The sequence below is a fragment of the Pempheris klunzingeri genome, chromosome 3 (assembly GCF_042242105.1).
Source record: "Pempheris klunzingeri isolate RE-2024b chromosome 3, fPemKlu1.hap1, whole genome shotgun sequence".
NCBI classification, from domain to species: domain Eukaryota; kingdom Metazoa; phylum Chordata; class Actinopteri; order Acropomatiformes; family Pempheridae; genus Pempheris; species Pempheris klunzingeri.
In genome coordinates, this window is record NC_092014.1 from 23528977 (window position 1) to 23552187 (window position 23211).

Sequence of the window (23211 nt, forward strand, 5' to 3'; positions counted from 1 at the left end):
AACATTTTACTCGAACTCATCAGGACACACTGGCACGTGTTTCAGAAAATGAATTTCAATGTCTACTCGGTTCATCCGGCTAAAAATGGCGCAAAACAAATCCATGTGCAACATCCTAAATAAAGTGAGCGCAGGCAGGAAGGAGAGCTGACTTCAGCACCACGGACAGCTCTGAGCCACAGCAGCGCCCAGTCACTGCGAGCACCAGGGAGACCCTTCAGTCCTGCACGCCCCACCTCAGGGAAACTTTTTCACACATCCACAACAGCTGAAGAGCTTTTTTTTTAAATTTAATTTTCTATCACTGATCTATTTTGACAAACAAATGAGGGGACATTTGAATGCTCCCCAGTGAGAGTTGTTTTTTTTTTCATTTTAACACCGTCTTTGCTCTGTTAAATCCAGAACAATCTGCACCATGTTGAGTGCAACACTTGCCTTTAGTTGCTACACACCAGTGCCAAAGTATTTAGCCTCACTTTTGTTAATTGTGAAACGAATTTCCTCTCCCTGTCATCCATGGATTCACATTACGCCTATTATCCTTCAGAGCAAGTGTTCCCCTCCCTGCGTGGAGTCCGTATGGATGCGCCAGGGGGGAGCTTTGCGCTCATAGGGAGGGACGGGCCAAGTCTAGTTCGGATCAGATCAGGAAGGAGCGCACCGGCAAAGCGAGACAGACGGCAGCAAGGGAGGGACGCACGCTTTCATGCCGTTTCACATTATTTCCTCCTCTCATCGACTGAAGCGACAGAGTTCCCTCAGAAAAAAGTGAAGAGGATCTCCAAACAACACGGAGGAGAGATGCAGCCCGCGGCGAGATGGACTTTGCTGCTTGTTCTCGTGGGTTTGATGGCGCAAGGTAAGTAGGATTTATCCCAGTTAAGCTCGCATGCGATGCAGATTTGATGCTTTCAGATACATATAAAGAATCTTAGATGGTTTGGCTCAAAGGAGCAGGCGGTGATAAGATGTGAGATTTGCGCGCGTCAGTGCCTGGACAGGTAACTTGGAGATTTTATTACTTTTCAGTCAAACGCTTTTCAGCAAGTATTTTTTTTTTCCTTTCCAGTTGTGAGGAGTCGCGGCAGTGGGAGCTTTTTGTCCAGTGCGTAAAAGCCAAAGAAGTTCCTGAGCCTTTACAGACGTGATCACAACTTTTTGCAGTTTTATTATCACTTTGAAAATGACACAATAATCGTGAACACGTCAAATGATTATCGTGCCACACTATCTTGACATGATCGTGTCACAAACCTCATCCGTGACTTGGTTCCTTGTAAACTAGGCCAACGAAATGAAATGCGGAAGAATCCAGGAAAAGGCAAATGAATTTTGATGAATGCAAATTTTGCTTTGAGGCGTTAGTCGTGAATTGAGGAAACCAAAACAGATTAGAATTTGTTTACAGGATCTGTTTCTCTCTGTTCTCGGCCGGTGAGAGTGTTTGTAGGGTTATCCAGGGCCAGTGCCAACATTGTTTTATCAGACATTCAGGCCAGGGGAGATTTACCGTGTGCAGGCATTTGATAAAAACCTTTCTCACTACAATGTGCTTCTTTGGATAAGCCTGATAAGTTTATTTCATTTTAGCCCAATTATGGTAAGAATAGAAAGTTTCATTGATTTGACATTAGTGTGTTTGTTCCTTCACTTCCTTTTGAAAAGATAGAAATATATTTTTGGAGCTTTGGCGTGAGGATATTTAGTGTAGTGAGGTCATTTAAAGGTTATTTTGATGGATAATCACCTTTTCAAAGGGATATTTTGGGTCACAAACTGTGTTTAGCTGGGTTTAGTTTAGGATTAGGATTAAGTTTGTTCATTGAGATTAGGACTGGGGAGTATATATACTTTTTAAAACAAGAAAGAGAGAAGCTTTGTCTGTAGACAGTGAGCTGCAATTTATTGGGTAAGAAAGGAAGGAAAGATTAATGAGATGAAAGAAGGAAGAAAGGCATAGAGGGGAAAGGAAGGGTGGATGGAAGAAAGGGAGAGAGGAAGAAATGGTGTGTTGAAGGAAGGGAAGAGGGAAGGAAAGAAGGAAGGAAGGATGTAAGGAAGGAGGGAAGAGTTAATGAAAGGAAGATGGAAAGGCAAGAGGAGGAGGAAGGAAGGAAGGAAGAGAGGAAACATGTAAGGAAGGAAGGATTAATGAAAGGAACAGGGAAAGGCAAGGGGAGGAGGAAGGAAGGAAGGAAGGAAGGATGGATTAATTAAAGGAACAGGGAAAGGCAAGGGTAGGAGGAAGGAAGGAAGGAAGTTAGGAAGGAAGGAAAGAAAGAAGGAAGGAAGGAAGGAAGAATTCATGAAAGGAACAGGGAAAGGCAAGGGGAGAAGGAAGGAAGGAAGGATGGAAGGAAGGACGGATTAATTAAAGGAACAGGTAAAGGCAAGGGTAGGAGGAAGGAAGGAAGGAAGTTAGGAAGGAAGGAAAGAAAGAAGGAAGGAAGGAAGGAAGAATTCATGAAAGGAACAGGGAAAGGCAAGGGGAGAAGGAAGGAAGGAAGGATGGAAGGAAGGACGGATTAATTAAAGGAACAGGGAAAGGCAAGGGGAGGAGGAAGGAAGGTAGGAAGGAAGGAAAGAAGGAAGGAAGAATTCATGAAAGGAACAGGGAAAGGCAAGGGGAGGAGGAAGGAAGGGAGGAAGGGAGGAAGGAAGGAAGGAAGGAGATATTTGCTATCATTGAAATGCACACAGTAACTTAATCACTGACCGCAGCTGTAGCGCAGAGCCTGGATGTGACCTGGAGCCACTCTGTGGAAGAGATGCAGAGACGTAATTATGCAGCGACATTTCAAAGCAGCAACCTAAACATTTGCTCCAAGGGAATAAATAGCAGCTATCTGATTTATGCAAGGTGGCAGATAGGCTCTTTTATGGTTTATCAGGCTCTCCACACATAATTTATTCCATGCATGACCCTCTTGGCTGGGAGGTGTCTGTATGTGTGTTTAGATTGTGTGTGTGTGTGTGTGTGTGTTTCTCTCTCTCTCTTCCTCTGCATTTAGAGAAGCCAAGCTTATACGTAAATCTTTTCTAAACATTTCTGGAAGGAGTGGAATGTCAGTCTGTACATGTAAATGTGTATTCAGACACAAGACCAAGGGACTTCTGGGAAGTAAGATGAACCATCTGTATTCCTGAAGTTACTGGGTGGCTCATGTTAGCCAGCTAGCAGATGAGCCTGCTAAGCTGTAGCTGATATGTTCCCAAAAGGACCCTTGCTGATGAGTTACAGTTTAAAAATCTCAGTGCACATTTACAGATTACTGTATAAATTTAAGTGACTTACTTACAAATCATCTGATTTCAGAAATTCACAAATCTGAGACCACTTACAAACGTGAGTAAACTTACAGCTCTACATTTACAGATGTTTCATATAACCACAAATCTAAGTGTGTTTACCAGCCTCATCCACAGATGCACATTTATACATTTAACACTACGTACAATTTCTAGGACACTTAAAAATCTCAGTAAACTTTTACAGATTCTATAAAACAATCACAAAAAGTCTCCTAATGTCTTTCACCTACAACAAATCTGCTATAATAAATATGTTTTGTAAGAAATGTAATTTTGTTAGGAGTGTGAGCAAAATGTTGTCATTTCACAGGATATTTTTAACCTGTTTTTTTACCTAAAATATCCGCCTGTGGTAACATGTAAATGTACCAGTAAAACAAGAGGGAAACTTTTCTGGTTCTGTTTAGACAACCGAAAGCACTTGATTAAGGTTAAAGACAGATCTGAGTTTTGGTTAAAAGTCAGAAAAAAATAATGCTGATTTGATGCACAAGTTTTTTTAGTGGCCTAAACCTAAAACGCAGGACGTGAACCGTAGTCAGTGGTGTCAAATCCCTGTGTTTTGTACACGTACCCACCCACTTCGATCTCATCTGAGTAATATCAGAATGTTGCATCCTTGGTTTGGAAGAAAAAATGCCAAAGCATGTAATCAGGGCAGCAATATTGTGTCCTATGTAAGATATTTGACGAGGCAAGTCCACGTACACTTTTACAGACTGAACTCTACGCGCAAATTATCAGATGATTTAATGTACTTCCACTGCTCATTCACTCTGTCTCCAATGCAGTGTAGATGTGCGCACTCGGCTACTAAAAACAGAGATGAGCTGTGTTCGGAGAGATTGAAAAGTCACATTTCTAGTGATGTAGCATCGCCATGTTAAGTGCTGATCAATGTTTATATATTACCCACATCAAAACTGTGGCATCTCATCCATTTTCAGGGCTGAGTGTGGCTGAAACGCTGGCCTCGTACGCACACTTTATATGCACATAGAGGCCCCTTGTGCCTTCAAATGACAGCTCACGCAGAGTAAATAGTCTGTATACACACCTCATGTGCAGTATATGTTTTGCTCCTGGTGGTTTCAAAATGTGTGACTCCTAATGTGTTACCTCAGCCCGTAGGTATATTCCTGATGCTGCCCCTTGTACTCAAATAGACGCTGCATTCTTAATGTATCTGAATGCATGACTGATGATCCGGTCAGTGAACTGTGGTGATGAGGTGTGTGTGTTTGTGTGTGTTTGTGTCTGTGTGTAGCTGTGTGGTAACAAGGCTTATATCACAGTAATATTTATAGAGCAGAACACAGAGCGGAGGGGGCGTGGCTAAACACAAACTGAGTCATAGATAAATGTATTGAGAACACCTCACACTGCAGCGCTCCCCTCGCATCGCTTTGATCATCCGCCTGTTTTCATGAACACCCCAACCTGTACACTAGACTTCACTGTTTAACCAGACCAAGTAAAGTGTAGGAGCTTTTTCTTTGTTTCCACAAGAGAAATGTTCGGTGTCAGGAAAGCAATGCATATTCCAAGACAGCTTTAACGTCACATCACGTCACGTACCATCACAAAGAGGACATAACTGACGTTTAATTTTTCTCACTCTGGCATCTCCAAGGTTAACATGACATTTCCTGAACCTCAGAGAGAAGAAAATGGCCTCCTCAGGGCCTCATTTCTACCTAATCACAGCAAAAAGCACATGATGAAATGAGAAATACACTGTTGAGATTTAAAAGTACAAAGGTTGAATGAAACATATTCAAATTCATGTAACCCACTTTTTGGCGAATATGCCTTGAGGGGAGAGAAATGCAATATCTATTTGATCCGCTCATTTTGAAGGTGAAAAAAAATTTGTCTGCATGAAAATGTACGAGAGGACGTATACATGCTCAGTCTTCTGTGAATGTCGTAAAGCAATTAATAGCACTGCGTTGGACGTGTAATAGGGCTAAAATCTGCTGAAAAAAAAAAAAAGACGGAGATAAAGATCGGGACAAAAGAAAGAAGACAAAGTTGTTTGCAGGTTTTGACACAGTGTAGTTGTGATGAGAGAGCACTGTCATAGGCATCGCATATCTTCCTTCTCCATTTACTGGAAACACACACACACACACACACACACACACACACACACACACACACACACACTTTTTCCTGCTCCACTATCCAATCTCCTCTGGCTCTTCGCACCTGTCTCTCACATTCTTGTGCTTCTTCTACACTCTCTCACTCACAAATCTCTCAGGTTCTGTTGCTGTCATCAGCTTTCCACTTCATCTTACTCACTTGTATCTGTCTTCTGCTGTCTCTCTCTATCGCTCTGCTTTTCTCCCCCTGCTTAATCTCTGTCAGTTGACTTCAGCTCATTTCAACCCAACTTTGCAGTTACAAAGAGAAAACAAACAGCATGAGCAGAGCATTTCAGCTCATCGCAAAAGCAATTACTCCTTTATTCAGTATTTACCGTGTAAGCACTGTACACGAAGATGTAAAAGTAAAAACACAGTTTCCCTTTCACCCTGTCTGCCGCTCCTCCTCTCTGTCTCTCTCACTCACACTCTCCCTTAAAAGCATTTGCATGCTCAGGGGAGAATGAAGGCTAAATGCCTCTCTAACAGTATCCTCTCAAGCCTATAAAATGGTCTCTCCTTCTCCATTACTCATTATCTGTCCTTCCCTTCCTGCCTCTCCCCCTCTCCATCCTTTCTCCGCACTCATTCTCCATCATCGTTCTGACTGACATGATGTATAAGTTGACCTCCAACCCTCTTTTCTTGGGTGCATATTTGAACTAACTTTGCTCTCTAAGTGTGTTTTGACAGTATGCACATTAAGTTGAATAACTGATACTGTACGTTTGAGGACATTAACTGTACACAAACTTCTTATTGCTGACTTTACTGCAATCTCAAACTCCTCTTCTTCCCTTGTCATAAACTGCAGTTGTCTTATTTCTTTCTAACTTTGTTTTTTAAAAAAAGGAGTCTGATTGAACTTCAACCAATAATGAAAATTACATAGCTATATATGATATCAGATTGGGGTTAAAATGTTAAGTAACAACAGAGATTAAGCATGTCTATGCTAGATATAGACATGCAGTGGTCAGGAAAGAAATGCTAAAAGGATGCTTCACGTGACCGTACAGAAGCAAGATAAAAATGCTGCCAAAATGACAAAAGACATATGACCCTAAATGTCTACTCCATTTAAAAAATGACTTCATGTCAAACGCAGCTGTTAGTAGGGCTTATTTCTATATAAATTGTAACCCTGTTACAACCCATGTAGCTAGTTAACAATATGGTCTTTGGCCTTGGACGTGATGCTATGGGTCACTCCTGTATGTAGTAAGCTAGTTAACCAGACAAGCTAATGACTGCAGCTCACGTTAGAGCAGATAAAAACACAAGTTTAATCAGTTTGTTACACTCGTGGTTTTGGAAGTGCTGAAAGACCCCCAACACCTTAAACGCAGAGTGTATCCCTTCCTACAGCCCCATGTAAACTACTTTGCTAGTGGTCAATTGCTGTGTGGGTAACAAACAGCCCATCCATCCATCCATCCATCCCATTTCTTCATTTTCTGGCGACAAGTAGGGCACTCCAGATGTCCTTTTCCCAAGCAACTCTTTCAAGCATCTCCTGGAGGATCCCAAAGTGTTCCCAGGCCAGATGAGATATATAAGTGTGAGTCCTGTGTCTGCCCCAGGGTCTTTTCCCAGTGGGACATGCCCAGAAGACCTCCAAGGGGAGGTGGCCAGGAGGCATCCTGACCAGATACCCAAACCACCTCAACTGACTTCTTTTGATGCGTAGGAGCAGCAGCAGCTCCCTCCGGATGTCCAAGCTGCTTACCTTATCTCTACTGCTGAGCCTAGACTCCCTGTGGAGGAGACGCATTTCAGCTGCTTTTACTCGTGATCTTGTTCTTTTGATCATTACTTAGACCTCCCAAGGGTTGCAACGTTGATCAACTGGTAAATCACGATTGATGCCTTTTGGCTCAGTTCCCTCTCCACCGCAACTGTGTAGCACCCGCATTACTGCAGACGCCGCACCAATCCGCCTGTCCATCTCCCACTACCCACTACCCGCACTCATGAACAAGACCCCGTGCTGCTTGAGCTCCTTTGCTTGGGGCAACAACTCTCTCCCAATCTGAAGGAGGCAAACCAGCACTCTGGCAGAGAACCATGGCCTCAGACTTGGAAGTGCTGACTCTTATCCCGACCGCTTAACACTCAGCAGCAACCCTCCCCAGTGCATGCTGGAGGTCACAGTCTGAGAGAGCCACGTCATCTGCACAAAGCACAGATGAAATTCTGAGGTTCCCAAACCAATTGTCAATTATGAAATTACTTAATGTTAGTTAATAGCAAGACACATTAGTGATCATGATGTCTTTACAAATTGCCAGACACCTTTGTATATCTTGGATTTATCTGTGCACCATGAAACACACATTTTTCACTACACTTTTCTGTTGCACATACTCTCTGCTAAGTAAGTAATTTACCTTTATCGCCACGTGATATGTTAATCCTAGCGCGACGAAAGCAGCAAAGAGATGAGTGACACTGGTAGTCAAATAATTGGAAACATGGAGAGAAAGAGGGGGAGAGAGAGGGCAGAAATGTGATAATTCCAGATGAAAGAGGATAGAACCTGTGGTTCATTTTCTGTCATAATTGCTTCTTTTATGATTCTCAACGTGAAATGCGTCTGACCATGTTAAATGTGCGTATGTGTGTGTGTGAGTGGAGGATCCTGTTTTGATCAAAGAGCTGGGTTTAGTCAGTGGACATGTAGCAGAGAGCAGCTCTGACTTTGTAATTATACTAACAAGTAGATGAGACACCATGACAGTCCATCTAATTTACCCACTTCTTTTCTTTTATCTTTTAATTAAAATTACCTTTGTTCCATTTGTTCCTCTATGCTGTTCTATCTTATTCTTTGTGTCAAAGAAATACTGCTGTCAACATTGTTTATTAGAATAGTTTATTTTTTGCCCAAGTGTTTGGTACCATGCTCCCTTTAAACTCTATTTGGCATAGCATTAGCACATGCTAGGCAGCTACCAGACAGTGGAATGTGAAGTGTGGAGTCACATAATCTGCTGAGTGACATTTTAAGAAGGCTTTGCTTTCAGTCTGTCTCTCCTCTCCTCTCCTCTCCTCTCCTCTCCTCTCCTCTCCTCTCCTCTCCTCTCCTCTCCTCTCCTCTCCTCTCCTCTCCTCTCCTGTCCTCTCCTCTGTTTTTTCTTCATTCCTTTTCCTCTTTCTCTCCAGAGGGACGTCAGCAGGAGTTCAACACCAGCTGGGTTTCTGGTGTCATTGCTGTCTGCATGGAGAGGGTTATCTCTTGCCTTTGAGGAAGGAATCTTGATGTAATAGGGTCAGCACTATTTCATCATTAGGATTTCAAGGCCCTCTCCAAAGAAGTCCATTTTAATTAAGAGATTTTCTTCTCCTGTATCCCAAACTCAGTTTGGCTAGTTTTAGTGAAATGAGGATAGTATTTAAAAGGTTTAGGGAGAAAACAAAAGGCAAAACACAAGCAAATTCTGCTGGTGTCCTTGAGGTGACACAAGTTTTGCAAAGTTCTTCTGAATTATAGATTCCTCATTTGTCTTACTGCTTCCCATTTTCTTTGTTTTTGTTTGTTTGTAGTTTTGTTTATTCCTTTTTTCTTTCTTGCTGCTTTTGTCCATTTTGCATCCCACACCCAGCTCTTTCCTGCACCATCTCCTCCATCTAACAACCTCCAGACTTGTCCAGTAGAGAAGAATGTGGTATTGATCGAGGTATTTATAGAGGGTGATGGGGTTTTTGAATGAGAACTCTAAGAGCACTGGGGGTCTTGATTATCTTCACAAACAGCAGGAGTGATAACTGTGGTGATTCAGTTGGCCTTAAGGCAAAAAGCTTTCCACTCATCACTTTTGATATCGTTCACTTTGAAAACATTTGTGGTTTACAAAAGACAGCAGAAACTAGTTTATAATGAAAAGAGTTTAGTTCACTGTCATTTAATATCATTGCTAGGTTTGAAATTATAATCTCAAAGATTTCTGCCTGCTTATGCAACACCTGTGGTTACCGTGGTAACAGTAAGTACGGTTTAATACTACAGGTTTCAAAACTCTGGGGCAGCTACTCTATCTAAAGAATACAACAGAATACAACCACTGTATCCGTTTACAGTGCAGCCAAACAAACTGACATTGTTTTAATACAGAAGTCAGTCAGTAATTGGTCTTTTTCATTATATCATGAACAACTCTGATCCGATTTCATGCGGTGCACGGCACAAGTCCTTTTCCACATAACAGCAGGGCACAGTTCACCATGATGTTTCACTTACTACTTAATGATTGCAGTTAACAAATACATTATGCTTTTTACATTGTTAAAACGAAATATTTGAAATGGGAATACAAAATGGCCAAAAAGAACTAATAGAACCAGTGGCATCTCCCTCAAGTTGATTCCTCACCTGCACTAAAACAACTTTTAACACGTTATCTCCTGTCCTCAGGCTACTGTCTGCAACGCCTCTGCACTATGTTAAAATAGCTTGCCATGCATTTTCCACTAGGTAGACAAGCTGATATTGTGCCTCAGGCCTTCCACGCTCCTTCCTGGGTAATTAGTAAATAAGGCCCTTTGTGTTTTGGCTATATAGAGCACTTAAACAGCAGTCTAACAAAAGACATACCTATGTTTAGGTAAATTATAATAAATTATGTACCCATAAAGGCTGAACCCGCACAGCTGCCAACACATACCTATCTATATTTACCATAAGTCAGGAGAGAAGAGGACACACTTGTCAGTGTTATTTACCTCCATTTAAATATTACATTTTTATTTGAGCTTAAATTAAATTCTATTCTAGGATATTGTAACATACCACCTGCCCATAACGCTATCAAAATAAGCAGACAGTATTACTCTAAGGGATTTTAAAGTGACACTCCACCCAAAAGTTTGTCCTACACGATGAATTGCAGCAATGGTCAATAAACTCGTGAATTCAGGTCATTATAATGCTTTCCACTAATAACTATGAATGAATAGAAGCACTGGATTTAGCTGAAGTACGGCGAAATCCACTGCTTTCATGTTCCATGCTCTTCTCGGAGCATTTATCCAGGACCGTGAGGCATAACAGGCCTAAGTGAGGAAAATATAGACATATAGCCATTGTACACGTTCTACAAATACATTGGACAAATGCAACAATGCATGCTGCATGCATACCGATATGGCTCTCCTGGCGAAATGATAGCACGCTGTGAACAGAGGTGCAAAGCTGAGATCAAGCAAAAAAAGAAGAGAAAAGTCTGTGTCAATATATTAGCTATCAATAATTGCCACCTCTAAGTGTGATTTCACTGATATTGAAAAATTGCCAGAAATGGTGGTAAGGCTTGTTTCTTTAATAGTGATTTAACATTTGCAGTTCTGAGAATCGATGCGGGTGAGGGTTAAATCACTGGGAGATCCTAAGATTAGAGGTAGGTCTATAAAAGGCTGGTAGGTGCTGGTTTGGAGGGCAGGTGATGGGCTTGGAAACAGGAGTTAATGAAAAAGGTCTCATGGTTAACTGAACTAAACTGAAATAAATTGAGGCTGTGAGATTGAAAACTGTCATGTCTCTCAGGGGTGGTTAGGGTTAAAGGTCAGTGTGACCCATCCGTGTCCTGAATGAAGAGATGAGCTTTCTCATATTCCCTGTGACAGCAGCAACAGAGACAATGAATCTAAAGAATCAGAAAACCAAGAATATATGATATGCCAGAGTGGACCCATTTATCTATGACTTCATTTAAGCCAACCCAACCACACAAAGGATGAAGCACGAAGTCATCTCATGCCACAGACTTGTTCAAAGTAGGCTTTTAACTCTGATGATCTAAGCAGAGGAGTTATAATCTAAAGAGACTTTGGTATAGACCATTCATCAAATACGATGAAACATTAATCCACAAGCTCTAAGGACATGAATAATGTGACGCAGCATCAAATTTGGAAGAGAAGATTTCCTCTCACTTCCCTGTTAAAGTTATGTATAGCATGATTTGTGTTTAGTAAAATGGTGATGGAGGACTGTGGACGATGGCTGTGGTTGTCTGAATGACTGCTCAGAGAAAATTAAAATATCTACTGAATTTGTTGCATTGTTTTTGTCTGATGCTTATTTTTCTTTCAGTCTCCTCTTCTTGCTTTATTCACATTCACTCATTCAGTCACTGATCACTCTTTCTGTCATCTTTTTTCTTTGTCTCTGTGCCCTTTCCGTCTCTTCAGACTGCTTTTCATCCAAGGCAGAGGACCGGCTATTCAGGAAACTGTTCAGAAGATATAATCAGTTCATCAGACCAGTGGAGAATGTCTCTGACCCCGTCACTGTGGAGTTCGAGGTCTCCATCTCGCAGCTGGTCAAAGTTGTAAGCTACAAACCCGAACACTCACTCACACACACACACACACACACACACACACACAGGAACAGATATTCTAATCATAACATGGGCACAAAGTTTGTAAAGTTCAACATGATGTCAAATGTGTTCGAAGTACGAACAAAGGAGAATGTAACCAGAATATTGTTTCACTTATAATCTCCTCTCTCTGTGTGAACTGAGAGACATCTTCCTGCGAGCATCTTGATTGTATTTCCTACCTTTGATACAGAAAAAGCAAAATATAAGCTGCGGAACGAGAGAAGTGAAAGCCGAGAGTGAATACAGTTCTTATTTAGTCTGCTCAATTTCACGGATTCCAAAAATGTCACACAGTGTTGTTATACACTGCTGTTTTGCTTTGGCAATGTTAAGTTTAATGCGGGTGGGGGATGGTTTGGGGGTGCGGCGGGTGGGGGAGGTGGGTGGTGGGGGGGTGCTGCACATCCCCCAGTGAAAAGAGGTTTTCAGCTCAGAATGGAAATCCTCAGATTAAGAGGAAATTGCCTGCAGGAGCCTTTTTCAGACTGGACTGATGTGTAGTTATATCTGCTTGCTTGGCAAGGTGAGATAAATGTAAAGGTGAGTGTGTGTGTGTGTGTGGATGTGCACGTGTGGGTGTAGGTGCACCGAATGAAAATCTATGCGTCTGCACATATTTTCCCGTGTCTGTTTGTTCACATTATATTTGGCGGATGCATATCTGTATGTGGTTTATCTGAAATCACAAAACCCCAAATCAAAGTGAATAAGTGTCACAGAGAGAGCTGGAGAGGAAGTGACATCGGTAACCTCTCCATTTATTATCAATTTACTCGCAGCCGACCTTTTCAGTCAATCAGCTGCAACTCTCCAGGAAAAAAGATTAAAGGATGAATTCCATTTCTCTTCAAAAATGTTTTGGATGTTGGATTTCTATCTTATTTTAACACTCCCCATAGCTTGCACAAACACACACACACACACATATATGCACACACACAAACAGGCACTCTGCCTTATGTTTTGAATTGAATTGATTTTTTGTCATCATGTCTTTCTGGCTAACAAGCTTGCTTCCTTGTCCTTGTCTCTGCAGGATGAGGTGAATCAGATCATGGAAACAAATTTATGGCTCAGACATGTAAGCCTGCACACACACACACACACACACACACACACACACACAAAATACAACATATATTAACTATTTTATTGACCTAACCCCCGTCTCTGGGTCTACAGAGACAGACGTAAGTGAAGTCTGAGGAGGGTTCCTGTATGTAAGCACATATGTATACTGTACATACTAAGCAGACATCAATATGGGATGCCACACTCACTGCACGTGTTCATGTGTGTGTGTGAATGTCATCCGTCACTGAAATATTAAACACAATAAGAATAAAGGACAAATGAGCAAGAGAACAAGGATATGTCAGATCGACACTTGAATGCAGCCAGCTTGTGATCAATGTTAGCATTATGGTCAGTCACGCTCTGTCCCTCCGCAGATCTACAGCCACAGACCCTGAACTCCTGACCTCACAGCAGCCAGCCATTTCCCCAAAGGACGTAGTTTGTTTCTGTCCTTCAAACTGCTCCTTGTCTGATACCAGTTTCAGTTTCTTTCTTCATTTTCACTGCACTAAATCTGCAATTCTCCTTTAAAAAAACATATAATTTAAGCTGCTACTTATAATATAAACATTATAGACATTTCATTTTTAAACCGGTGATTAATTGCCCCACATGGCCAAACAGCTGTTGGAAGCTGATGAGATTCAACGGTGGATATGATACTGTGATCTCTGAGCTCTCCAATTAAAATGCATTGAAAATCCTCTATAGACTGATCTTATTTGCTGTTTGTAAAGGCTGAGCTGTGTGTATTTATAACAAGGCATCACTAATGAGAAGCTGTGTCAACAGCACAGTCACTGATAAAGACCCGGAACTGCTGCCAGTGGGTTTACAATAGTATCCATTTTAGAAGCCCCCCCCCCTTGATGAATTTTATGCATCTGTTCTGCAGTAACACTGCAGGAGACTCCTTCTGTAATAGTATACAGTGTTTCTAAATGTGATCACTTCATACTCCTCAAAAACCCAGTATTGACTACTTTTATGCGAGGGATAAGAGAACTTAATTTCAAACAGTAGTAGATACAGTACAGAACTACAGGCTGCCTGTGTATATAATGACTGACTGACAGCACAGAAAGGACAGAATTTAAAACTCTTCTTCTCCACCTCCTTTGTTTAATGATGAAGAATAAAACATTTTCTTTTTTTATATTTCTGCTTTTTATCCTGTATCCTCTTTTTTCCATGTTGATTACCTCTGTTATTTTCACATTTTACTTTATGTTTTTTGTCTCCTCCCCCATTGGGGTGGGGAGGAGTGCTGGACCTCATGTTTTATTTATCAAGAAAACAAGGTCCTATCATATACATGAAGGGTAATCATATTATTAATAAAATAGACAAATAAGTAAATGAATGACTTAATTAAAAATGTAAATGATTGGTGAAATACACTGTTGCCCATAAAGTTGGAATAAAATGTTTTTTACCTCTTCTCATGAAATGATTGTGACAATGTGATTTATTCTTGATAAATAAAGTGTTTATCTTCTCAACTTATTGATCAAAGTCTTCCAAACATATCACAGTGAAACTTAAACCACAATTAACCTTTGCAAACTGTGTATTCAGGCTTTAACAAAATTGGGGGCATTGAACAATTATTCCAACTTTATGGGCAACAGTGTATATTAATAATAGGAACATTTGATAAATATCCATCTAAACTAAATTAATAAGTAGCCAACTAAATAAGTAGATAAGCAATGAAATACAAATCAGTATACATTTTTTTTCATACAGTATGTATGTATTTGAGGTTGACACAATCATTGGTTTGGCTCTGTTGTTTGGCAAAGATTTATTCAGACAAAAGCTATGAGGACAGTCCCTTTCCTTAGTAGCTCAAAATAATATATGCTGGAGTATTGGTACAACTCATTTCACTATTTACTTAATATATGCGTAATGGAACAATAACCGTGGAAACCGCATTAGGAAAAGTGAAATCAGCCCCTATCAATTTTCTACTTTGTGTCTGTTTGAGAGGCTCATTCATTAGTGAAAACAGTTGATGGGTGATGGCGACCGCGTAATTTGTTGTTCAGCACTCACATTTATTATTTCCCTGCATGTGTGCATTCAACAAAAATATCAATCAAATACAGTAGCAGGTGACTCATTGTGTGTTTTTCTAATTGCTGGAGTGCCCTGGCTGTAAAAGTAAATCTAGAATCTATTTTGTAAACAATAAGCCATAAACCTCAGTGTACCAGGAATCTCCAGCCAATCATTTTAACTTCCTGGATAAATAAATGAAAAAGCCAGTGTAGCATGAAGTGGTTAATTAAACAGCTCCCAGGTCATATCTGGGTATTAATCCGCCTTGCTAATGAATGAATTCATCTTGAATGACATGCAAATAGCCAAGACTAATGGATCTACGGCTCATGAAATGTTACCTGCAGGTATGTTGACAGAATAGTAAGTGAATGCACTCATCCTTTAATTCAGTCAGTGAGCTATTTACCCACACGCTCCCCTTCTCTCTCTGAAGCGCTCTTTATACAGATGTGACGATTGTGAAAGTCTTACATTTGCCAACTGAGGCTTTGTGGCTTAATAACGAGGAGGAATTGCATTTAAAAAATACATGTTTGCTTGATATTCAGTGAAAAAGCATTGAATGTGCTAAGATGCTCTGTAAAAGTCATATTTTTGTATATAAACATTAGATTTTTGCTACAATATCCTCATTTGGCGTCTACTGTAAAACATCAAAGGATGCTCTGCCTGCAGTATAAATATGTATTCCCAAAATATTCCCATGAAGGGGGTGGTGGTGGGGGGGGGGGGGGGTCTCCTGTGACTAATACTGTCTACAGTGTACAATGCAAAATACAAAATAGATGCTTGACTCCCCAGTACCCTCACAATGTTGTTCTCTTCCTCTCTCTCAGATTTGGAATGACTACAAACTGCGATGGATGCCGACTGAGTTTGACGGGATTGAGTTCATTAGAGTTCCATCAAACAAGATCTGGAGACCCGACATTGTGCTCTACAACAAGTGAGACTGCCACCATCACTACCATCGTCATTACCATGAGCTCGCTCACTGTCATTGCAATACAGATTTTCCACATAGAAAAATAACAGCATTGGTCGTTTGTTCAAAAACTTTAAACAACCAATACTCATTTTTCCTGGCAAGTGACTTCTTCCAGCCTATTGAATAATGACTGTTGTCATTATTAGGAGCAAAAACTGAAGTATTATGATGTTATAGTGCTCCAACTCTCTCTAAAAAGAGTGAATTGTTCTGTCATAATACTAATACTAACACTAATACTAACACTAACACTAATACTACCACTACCACTACTACTACTACCACTACCACTACTACTACTACTACTACTACTACTACACTGTTGCCCATAAAGTTGGAATAAAATGTTTTTTACCTCTTCTCATGAAATGATTGTGACAATGTGATTTATTCTTGATAAATAAAGTGTATATCTTCTCAACTTTATCGATCAAACTCTTCCAAACATATCACAGTGAAACTTAAACCACAATTAACCTTTGCAAACTGTGTATTCAGGCTTTAACAAAATTGGGGGTATTGAACAATTATTCCAACTTTATGGGCAACAGTGTGCTACTACTACTAATAATGATAATAATTGCCAGTAATGTAAATGTAAATCATATTGTGGTCATATGCACCAACCTGGAAGGCACTGTCGAAAATCTATTTTGTCATTTTCTGAACTTATGTTATTAACATAATCAAAAATATTACATTAATGTCCAAATTTGAAGCAAAACTATCTTTTATGCCTCCAGCTGCTGCACTGTGCAACGGACTATACTGTAATAACACTGAAATATGCTCACATGATTGTCTGTTGTTCACAGTCAGTTGGTGCTGTGCTCTAGTGTCCTCATCTCAGATCACATAATCGTGGCCTCATTTCTTCTTTCGACTTGCGATAGTGACCATAATGTTAATCAATAGCAACTTTGTATGTTCACAACAATGTGTAGTGCAGCTTCATTGCTCTCTGTCTTCTGTGCAGCGTTTGCTGTCTTACCTCCATAACCCCACTTTTTTTATCTTCTCTCTTCTCTTGTGTTCCTCCCTTTCATTTTCTCCTCACCTCCCCTCTCATTGTTTGACATCCTCATCTTCGTCTAACCTTTGTGTCCTAATCTAATCCCATATATGGTGGAACCACATCTCCTCAACCCTTCTCTGCCATGGGAATACTTCTGCTTGATTGTATACACACACACACACACACCATATACAGCGCTGTAGGTGATTTCCTGGTTGAGGATAAGACCAAAGCTCTGCTGAAGTTTGACGGTACCATCACGTGGGTTCCTCCAGCCATATTCAAATCCTCCTGCCCCATGGACATCACCTACTTCCCCTTCGACTATCAGAACTGCTCCATGAAGTTTGGCTCCTGGACTTATGACAAAGCCAAGATAGACTTGGTACTTATTGGGTCTAAGGTCAGTGCTTGTCACTGTGTCCATGTCTGCTGTAACTATCGGCTATTTATCTATTTCATTACTTTTCTTTCTGCCCTAGCTACAAGTAAAGCACTACATTCATCTGGTTAGTTCTGATTAGACTGCATGTAATTACTGTAGGGACCATTATTATTGCTTTTTTATTGAAGGGCCCCTCCACTGATTTTACATATAAGCATTTGTTTCCTTGTAATGGAGGGCAATATAATGTCCTCTGTAGCTGTGGAGGGAGTTCTGTTAAAATAACCCCAATGATGTCATGGTGATGTTATTAGGGCTCCAGACCGCAAAAATTATATAAATAAATCTAAAAAGTAAAATCATGATCCATTAATCTTAATTGCTTTAGACTACCCTTTCAAGCATATTTTAACTTATAAAGTATCTAGTATTATTATGACACAACCATTATATAGTTGAGCGATTTTGTTTTTTTGCTGGAGTAGAGGGTACTGTGATGGATAATAATCTTGCATTTTATTCCCATTTTCCTCTTCACTTCATTACTTAACCCTAATCCTATTAGTGCAAGATTTTCTGAGCTGTAAGGAGCTGAAAACATCACAAGATGGCCTTACTGTAAAGTTTGGGTGCATGTGGACATGGAGTCCTGGTCAAAACTTGATTATTTGCATTGATGCATTGATTGTTACAAATGACATCATTTGATTTTAAAACCGTTCCCCGTGTCCTAGGTGAACCTGAAAGACTTCTGGGAGAGCGGCGAGTGGGAAATCATTGACGCTCCGGGCTACAAACATGATATCAAGTACAACTGCTGTGAGGAGATCTACCCAGACATCACCTACTCCTTCTACATCCGACGCCTGCCACTCTTCTACACCATCAACCTCATCATCCCCTGCCTCCTCATCTCTTTCCTCACAGTGCTGGTTTTCTACCTCCCGTCCGACTGTGGAGAGAAGGTCACGCTCTGTATCTCCGTCCTGCTCTCCCTCACTGTGTTCCTGCTCGTTATCACGGAGACCATCCCCTCCACGTCGCTGGTCATCCCACTCATTGGAGAGTACCTGCTCTTCACAATGATCTTTGTCACACTCAGCATTGTCATCACTGTGTTCGTGCTGAATGTACACTACCGCACGCCAATGACCCACACCATGCCGGGTTGGGTGCGCTCGGTGTTTCTCAAAGTGCTGCCGAGGATTATGCTGATGCGGAGACCGATTGACGAAGACAGCAAGACTGGGGGGTTGGACAGCAGTGGGGAGGCAGGAGGAGCTGGAGGGGGAGGAGGAGGCGGAGGAGGGAAAGGTGGGAAGAAGAGAAAGAATAGCTTGATGCAGGTAAGGCATCCCCATCCCAACACGTCTAGTCCACTTGCCTCTTACCCATGTTACACAGGTTGTCAATTACTGAATATCCTGACAGTGTTTGACATGCTGAAGCCCTCAGAGTCCCTCAGCCTCTCTGCATATAGGCCAATGGTATGAGCTGTGCTTATAAGTCTTTATCTATATAGTGCTGAATCATAACAAGTGTTATCTCAGGACACTTTTAATATAAAGCAGGTCTACACCAAACTCTTTAATTAATAGGGCCCCAAAAATTCAAGAACTCAAAATTAAGGATTCAGGAATCCTCACATGAGCAAGCACTAGGGGGAAAACTCCCCTGTCACAGGAAGAAAGCTGCTCAGAGCTTCCTGCTGTGGCCTGTTTGTGAGTTATATATTATCTTGTTTAACACAACAGAAGGCACAAGCATTATTATCCAAGAAGAACCAGATTCAGAAGGCTTAGATACATGCTTTTCAGTTCAGGTTTCTTCATAAACGGCTATTATCTTAATGGTTTTACATAGAAAGGTCACCAACAACAAAAGTCAAAATTGTAAATATTCATTGTAGTGTGGGGAATTACGTCCATGTTGGACAGTTCCGCACCTCATCATTTATGTGGACGTAGCATGACTTATATGCAGTGAGGTGTAAAGTAAGGCTGTGAGCGTCACGATGACTGTAGTGAGTTCACATTTCGTTACAAGCCTGCAATTTACAGTTTCCTCTTTTAACCATAACCACAAACTCTCCCTAACCTTAACCAAGTGATGTAGTTGTCCAAACCCTAAAAGTACTGTTTCTTTGTTTGCCACAAGCATGTAGGCCAGATAAGGCTAAGCCTTCCCTACATTTACTGCTGACTATTATGCACATAGATATGATCAAGCTGTCCAGCTGACAGAGTGTGTCTCTGTGCCACGGGAGTTGCCATGGTTTACCTGACAGCCGCTGTATCACGTCAGAAACCTTGACACGCTCGTGTGCTCTGCAGCCACCAGAATAACTTCAAAAACCTCCTCCTGAATGCTCGTTAAAACTTCTGCTACAACTTCTGAGCTGCGGTCAGTGAGAGAAAGTCTCCACCAACTATGGAGGACCAGAGAACTCACTGTGCATGTTCTCATGAAGTCCAGGCGTGGAGGCGACGATTTATATAAGCTGATATGAAATTTTCTGATTTTCTGATATAACATTTTCTGATATAACTATGCATGCAAATTCAGAAGTCAGGCTGCCTTCACTGTGTCCCATTCTTAGCTTTGCATGGCTTTTATTTGCAAACATTATTATTATTATTTGGACATAAAGTGATTCATTGATGTATCTCAAATGCATAACTTAAGTTTTGACTTAAATCTCCTTTCAACAAAACAGCATGTACTTCTCTGTGTGGATGAAGAGGATGATTCCTGCTGATTCCTTGCTGCAGCTTTGAAACACAACTCAATATACCATCTAAAATTCAATCAAGTGCGTTTCAGCTGTAAGAGTGGGAACCATCTCTGTCCTCATTGATTTTTGGCAGAACTCAGGTAGTTATAGCGTGGAGGAGCGGCTCGGGGAAGTTACTGAACTGTTTCCTGCAGTAATACTCAAAACACATTTCTGTATAAAGTGTATTTCCCCTCCTGGGAGTCAAACCCTAAATCACCTCCACCAACAAACTGTTGGTGCGTTTCTCACCATTTGATAGCCTTGGCGGACCCTTCAACTGTCTTCCCTCTTCGTCTTCTTTTCAGTGCTGTGACCCTTTATTGATCTATCTGCTTGCTTCTTGCATGTGCTGCCAAGTGAATCCACTGAAAAACTTTTCTGTAAAGTTCTGGTAAAGAATTTAAGTCCTCACACACAATGTCTATACTGTATGATCCAATAACAATGAGAGTTTTACTCCCCAAAACATGTCTCTCCTCAATATCATCTTGTTTAAAGTGTTGTTAAGATCCCAGAGATGTAGCCCAGAAATACCAATATGTCATATGTAACATTACCTGTAAAATGTCGGCAGCTGAGTGTGAAACTAAACCTGAACTCCGGTTGTGATCCCCAGCAGGTCGGAGGAGGCTCCCTCAACTGTTTGGAGTTCGGGGACAGTAAGCTGTCGTCCATGGAGGGCTGCACTGGAAAGAAATGTCCTTGCCCCTGCCAGCATGGGAAGGACACCCCGGAAACTCCAGATGTGGGGAAGATGTCGCGTCAGCTGAGTCCGCAGAGCATCAACACAGTGGTGGCCTTTTCTGTGGTGTCTCCTGAGATCAAACAGGCCATCGAAAGCGTCAAGTACATCGCTGAGAACATGAAAAGTCGCAACAAGGCCAAAGAGGTGAGTCACTCTCAATAATAATAGCAAAACCCTGAATCAAAAGCAATACAGGCTTTTCATCGAGAGCCGCTGCTGTTCAAATGCTCTCCAGCAAACAAACATATGCAAATATATATATATACCCTCCAGGTGTTATGTTTTCTTGTTTTGCTCTTAGAGTCATAGTGTGTAAGCATTAAAGGATAAGTAGAAGCATAGAATTCAACAATGAAAGAATAAAAGGGAAAAAATGTGTTTCTTCAGAAGAATCTAAGCATATAGCAAGATAATCATTCAAGCAATGCTTTATGTTCTCCATAATAATTAAAATACAAATTTTAGTTAGTTTACTTAGTTAAACTATACAAAGTTTTAAACCCAACTTCAAGTAAATACACAAAAATGCCACTTTTAATGATATTTTAGCTGGTTGTATATTGATTACGACCAGACAGGAAGCAAGGTATGACATTTGTGAAATTTGAGAAAGTAACAAAAACACCAGAGGATGGTACTCAGGGGTCAGGGAACCTCGAAAACTGCTCGAGAGGGAAAGGATCCTGAAAACAAGCCACAGCACTGAACATGCTGTTTTGGGAACTATGCAGTTCCAGTTTTGATGATATCCAGCTTTTGTTGTTATGGAGTTTAAATGCACTTTGGGCAAAAGTATCTGTCTCATATGGAAAGTGGCCAAAGGCCCCTCAAGACCCACAAACTATGAACCTGCAAGTTGTTTTATCTATTACCTTATTTTCTATGGTTTTGGTCTTTACCCCCATTAATAATATTGTACTCAGCAGATGATTTTCTGAGGTCTAAAAACACCAAAAGGCTAAATATGTCTTTTTCATGGCTGATATGTTGATTAGTCATAACAGGACACAACATCCTTAATGGCTCTTTTCCAGGAAAAGTCCCAGTTAGCCAGCGTGCACAATAGGCCTTTTCCACAGCATTTTGACAATCTGACTTGTTTTGATGACATTAGAATGGCTCCAGCAAAGTCAAAGTTCTGTATGTGTCAAATTTAACAACAGCAACAGCATTAACATGCTCATTGTGCAGTGTTAAATCCAATCTCAATCTATTTTGAGCTGCACTGTTTTAGGAAATACAGCACTTTCAGATCACGTAGGAAATATAAGATTCCAGAGTTTCTAAACTTTATATAAACCTACAGCCGCTCACAGAGACCAGACACACAGCAAGCGTGTTCGATGCATAATGTATTTATGCAGAAACACTCTTAGCAGTGTGTGCCTGGGAGAGCCACAGTATGATTCTGGGCCGCAATGTTGCAGATCCTAACCTGTTCCATAAGTTAACAATAGTTTAAGTTAGAACCAAATAATTTTAGATTCGAGTCGAGAGCTCTCCCTCCTCTCTGTGCTGGTTCTAAATACAGTGGGTAAAATCTCCCAAAGGGCAGAAGCAGCCTTTGATATGCAAAACTCGTGGCTCAATCAGCTTTGTCAAAACGCCTGTCGCTGCTTTTGACGCTGTGGTTTGTATGTGATTATCATACTAATTTCCTCCTGTGTAAATTATGTATCAATTTTCGGTTGGCTCATGAGAAATATTCAACTTTCCTCCTCTTTTTGTTGTTTCTTTCCTTCTTTCCATCTCCGCTGTGTAATCCTCACCCCACACACTCCCACAAACCTCCAACCCTCTGAGATTCCTAATCACCCGTTTCCTCTCACTGCGCACCTCTCCTCACCTGCCTTTTGAAAATCCTCTCACTTTTCATTTGTCATGCATCATTGCATCCTCTGTCTTCTCACACTTGTTTTGTCCCCTCCCTCGCTCGCAGGTGGAGGATGACTGGAAGTACGTTGCCATGGTGATTGATAGAATCTTCCTTTGGGTGTTTGTGACCGTGTGCGTCCTGGGAACCGTGGGCCTCTTCCTCCAGCCTCTTTGTGGCTTCGTCTCATAACTGCTACCCGATCAGGGTTCACTGCCACTCTGTGTCGACCAATCCTGAACAAGTGACATTTTTCAGCTCACAGTTGACCAATCAGCAAACACAGTTTTGAGTCCTAAAGTACTACTTGGTTTGCTGGTTTTGCTTCTTGCCTTTTGCAGAGAGCACTAATATAGAAACAGTGAGGCTGAGAAAAAAAGCGTTAAAGGTTTTCAGAGTGTCTGGTAAACTTTGTAACACATACAGAGGTT

The 23211-nt window shown here is 41.0% G+C and overlaps 1 protein-coding gene across 1 annotated transcript; it reads left to right on the forward strand.

Moving 5' to 3' along the window:
* The first annotated feature begins 795 nt into the window (after positions 1–795).
* Positions 796–22972, forward strand: chrna6 (cholinergic receptor, nicotinic, alpha 6). The gene is made up of 8 exons (XM_070856146.1): positions 796–862; positions 11655–11794; positions 12888–12932; positions 15835–15944; positions 17197–17404; positions 18121–18732; positions 20779–21051; positions 22847–22972. Exons 1-8 carry the CDS (start codon positions 805–807, stop codon positions 22970–22972), a joined length of 1572 nt encoding a protein of 523 aa, XP_070712247.1. The 5' UTR covers positions 796–804.
* Positions 22973–23211: the final 239 nt, after the last annotated feature.

Coding starts and splice junctions, on each gene's coding strand:
- chrna6 (XM_070856146.1), top strand. CDS start 805: ATGCAGCCCGCGGCGAGATGGACTTTGCTGCTTGTTCTCGTGGGTTTG. Junction 18,733..20,778: donor GAAAGAATAGCTTGATGCAG/GTAAGGCATCCC, acceptor TGTGATCCCCAG/CAGGTCGGAGGAGGCTCCCT. Junction 21,052..22,846: donor GTCGCAACAAGGCCAAAGAG/GTGAGTCACTCT, acceptor CCTCGCTCGCAG/GTGGAGGATGACTGGAAGTA.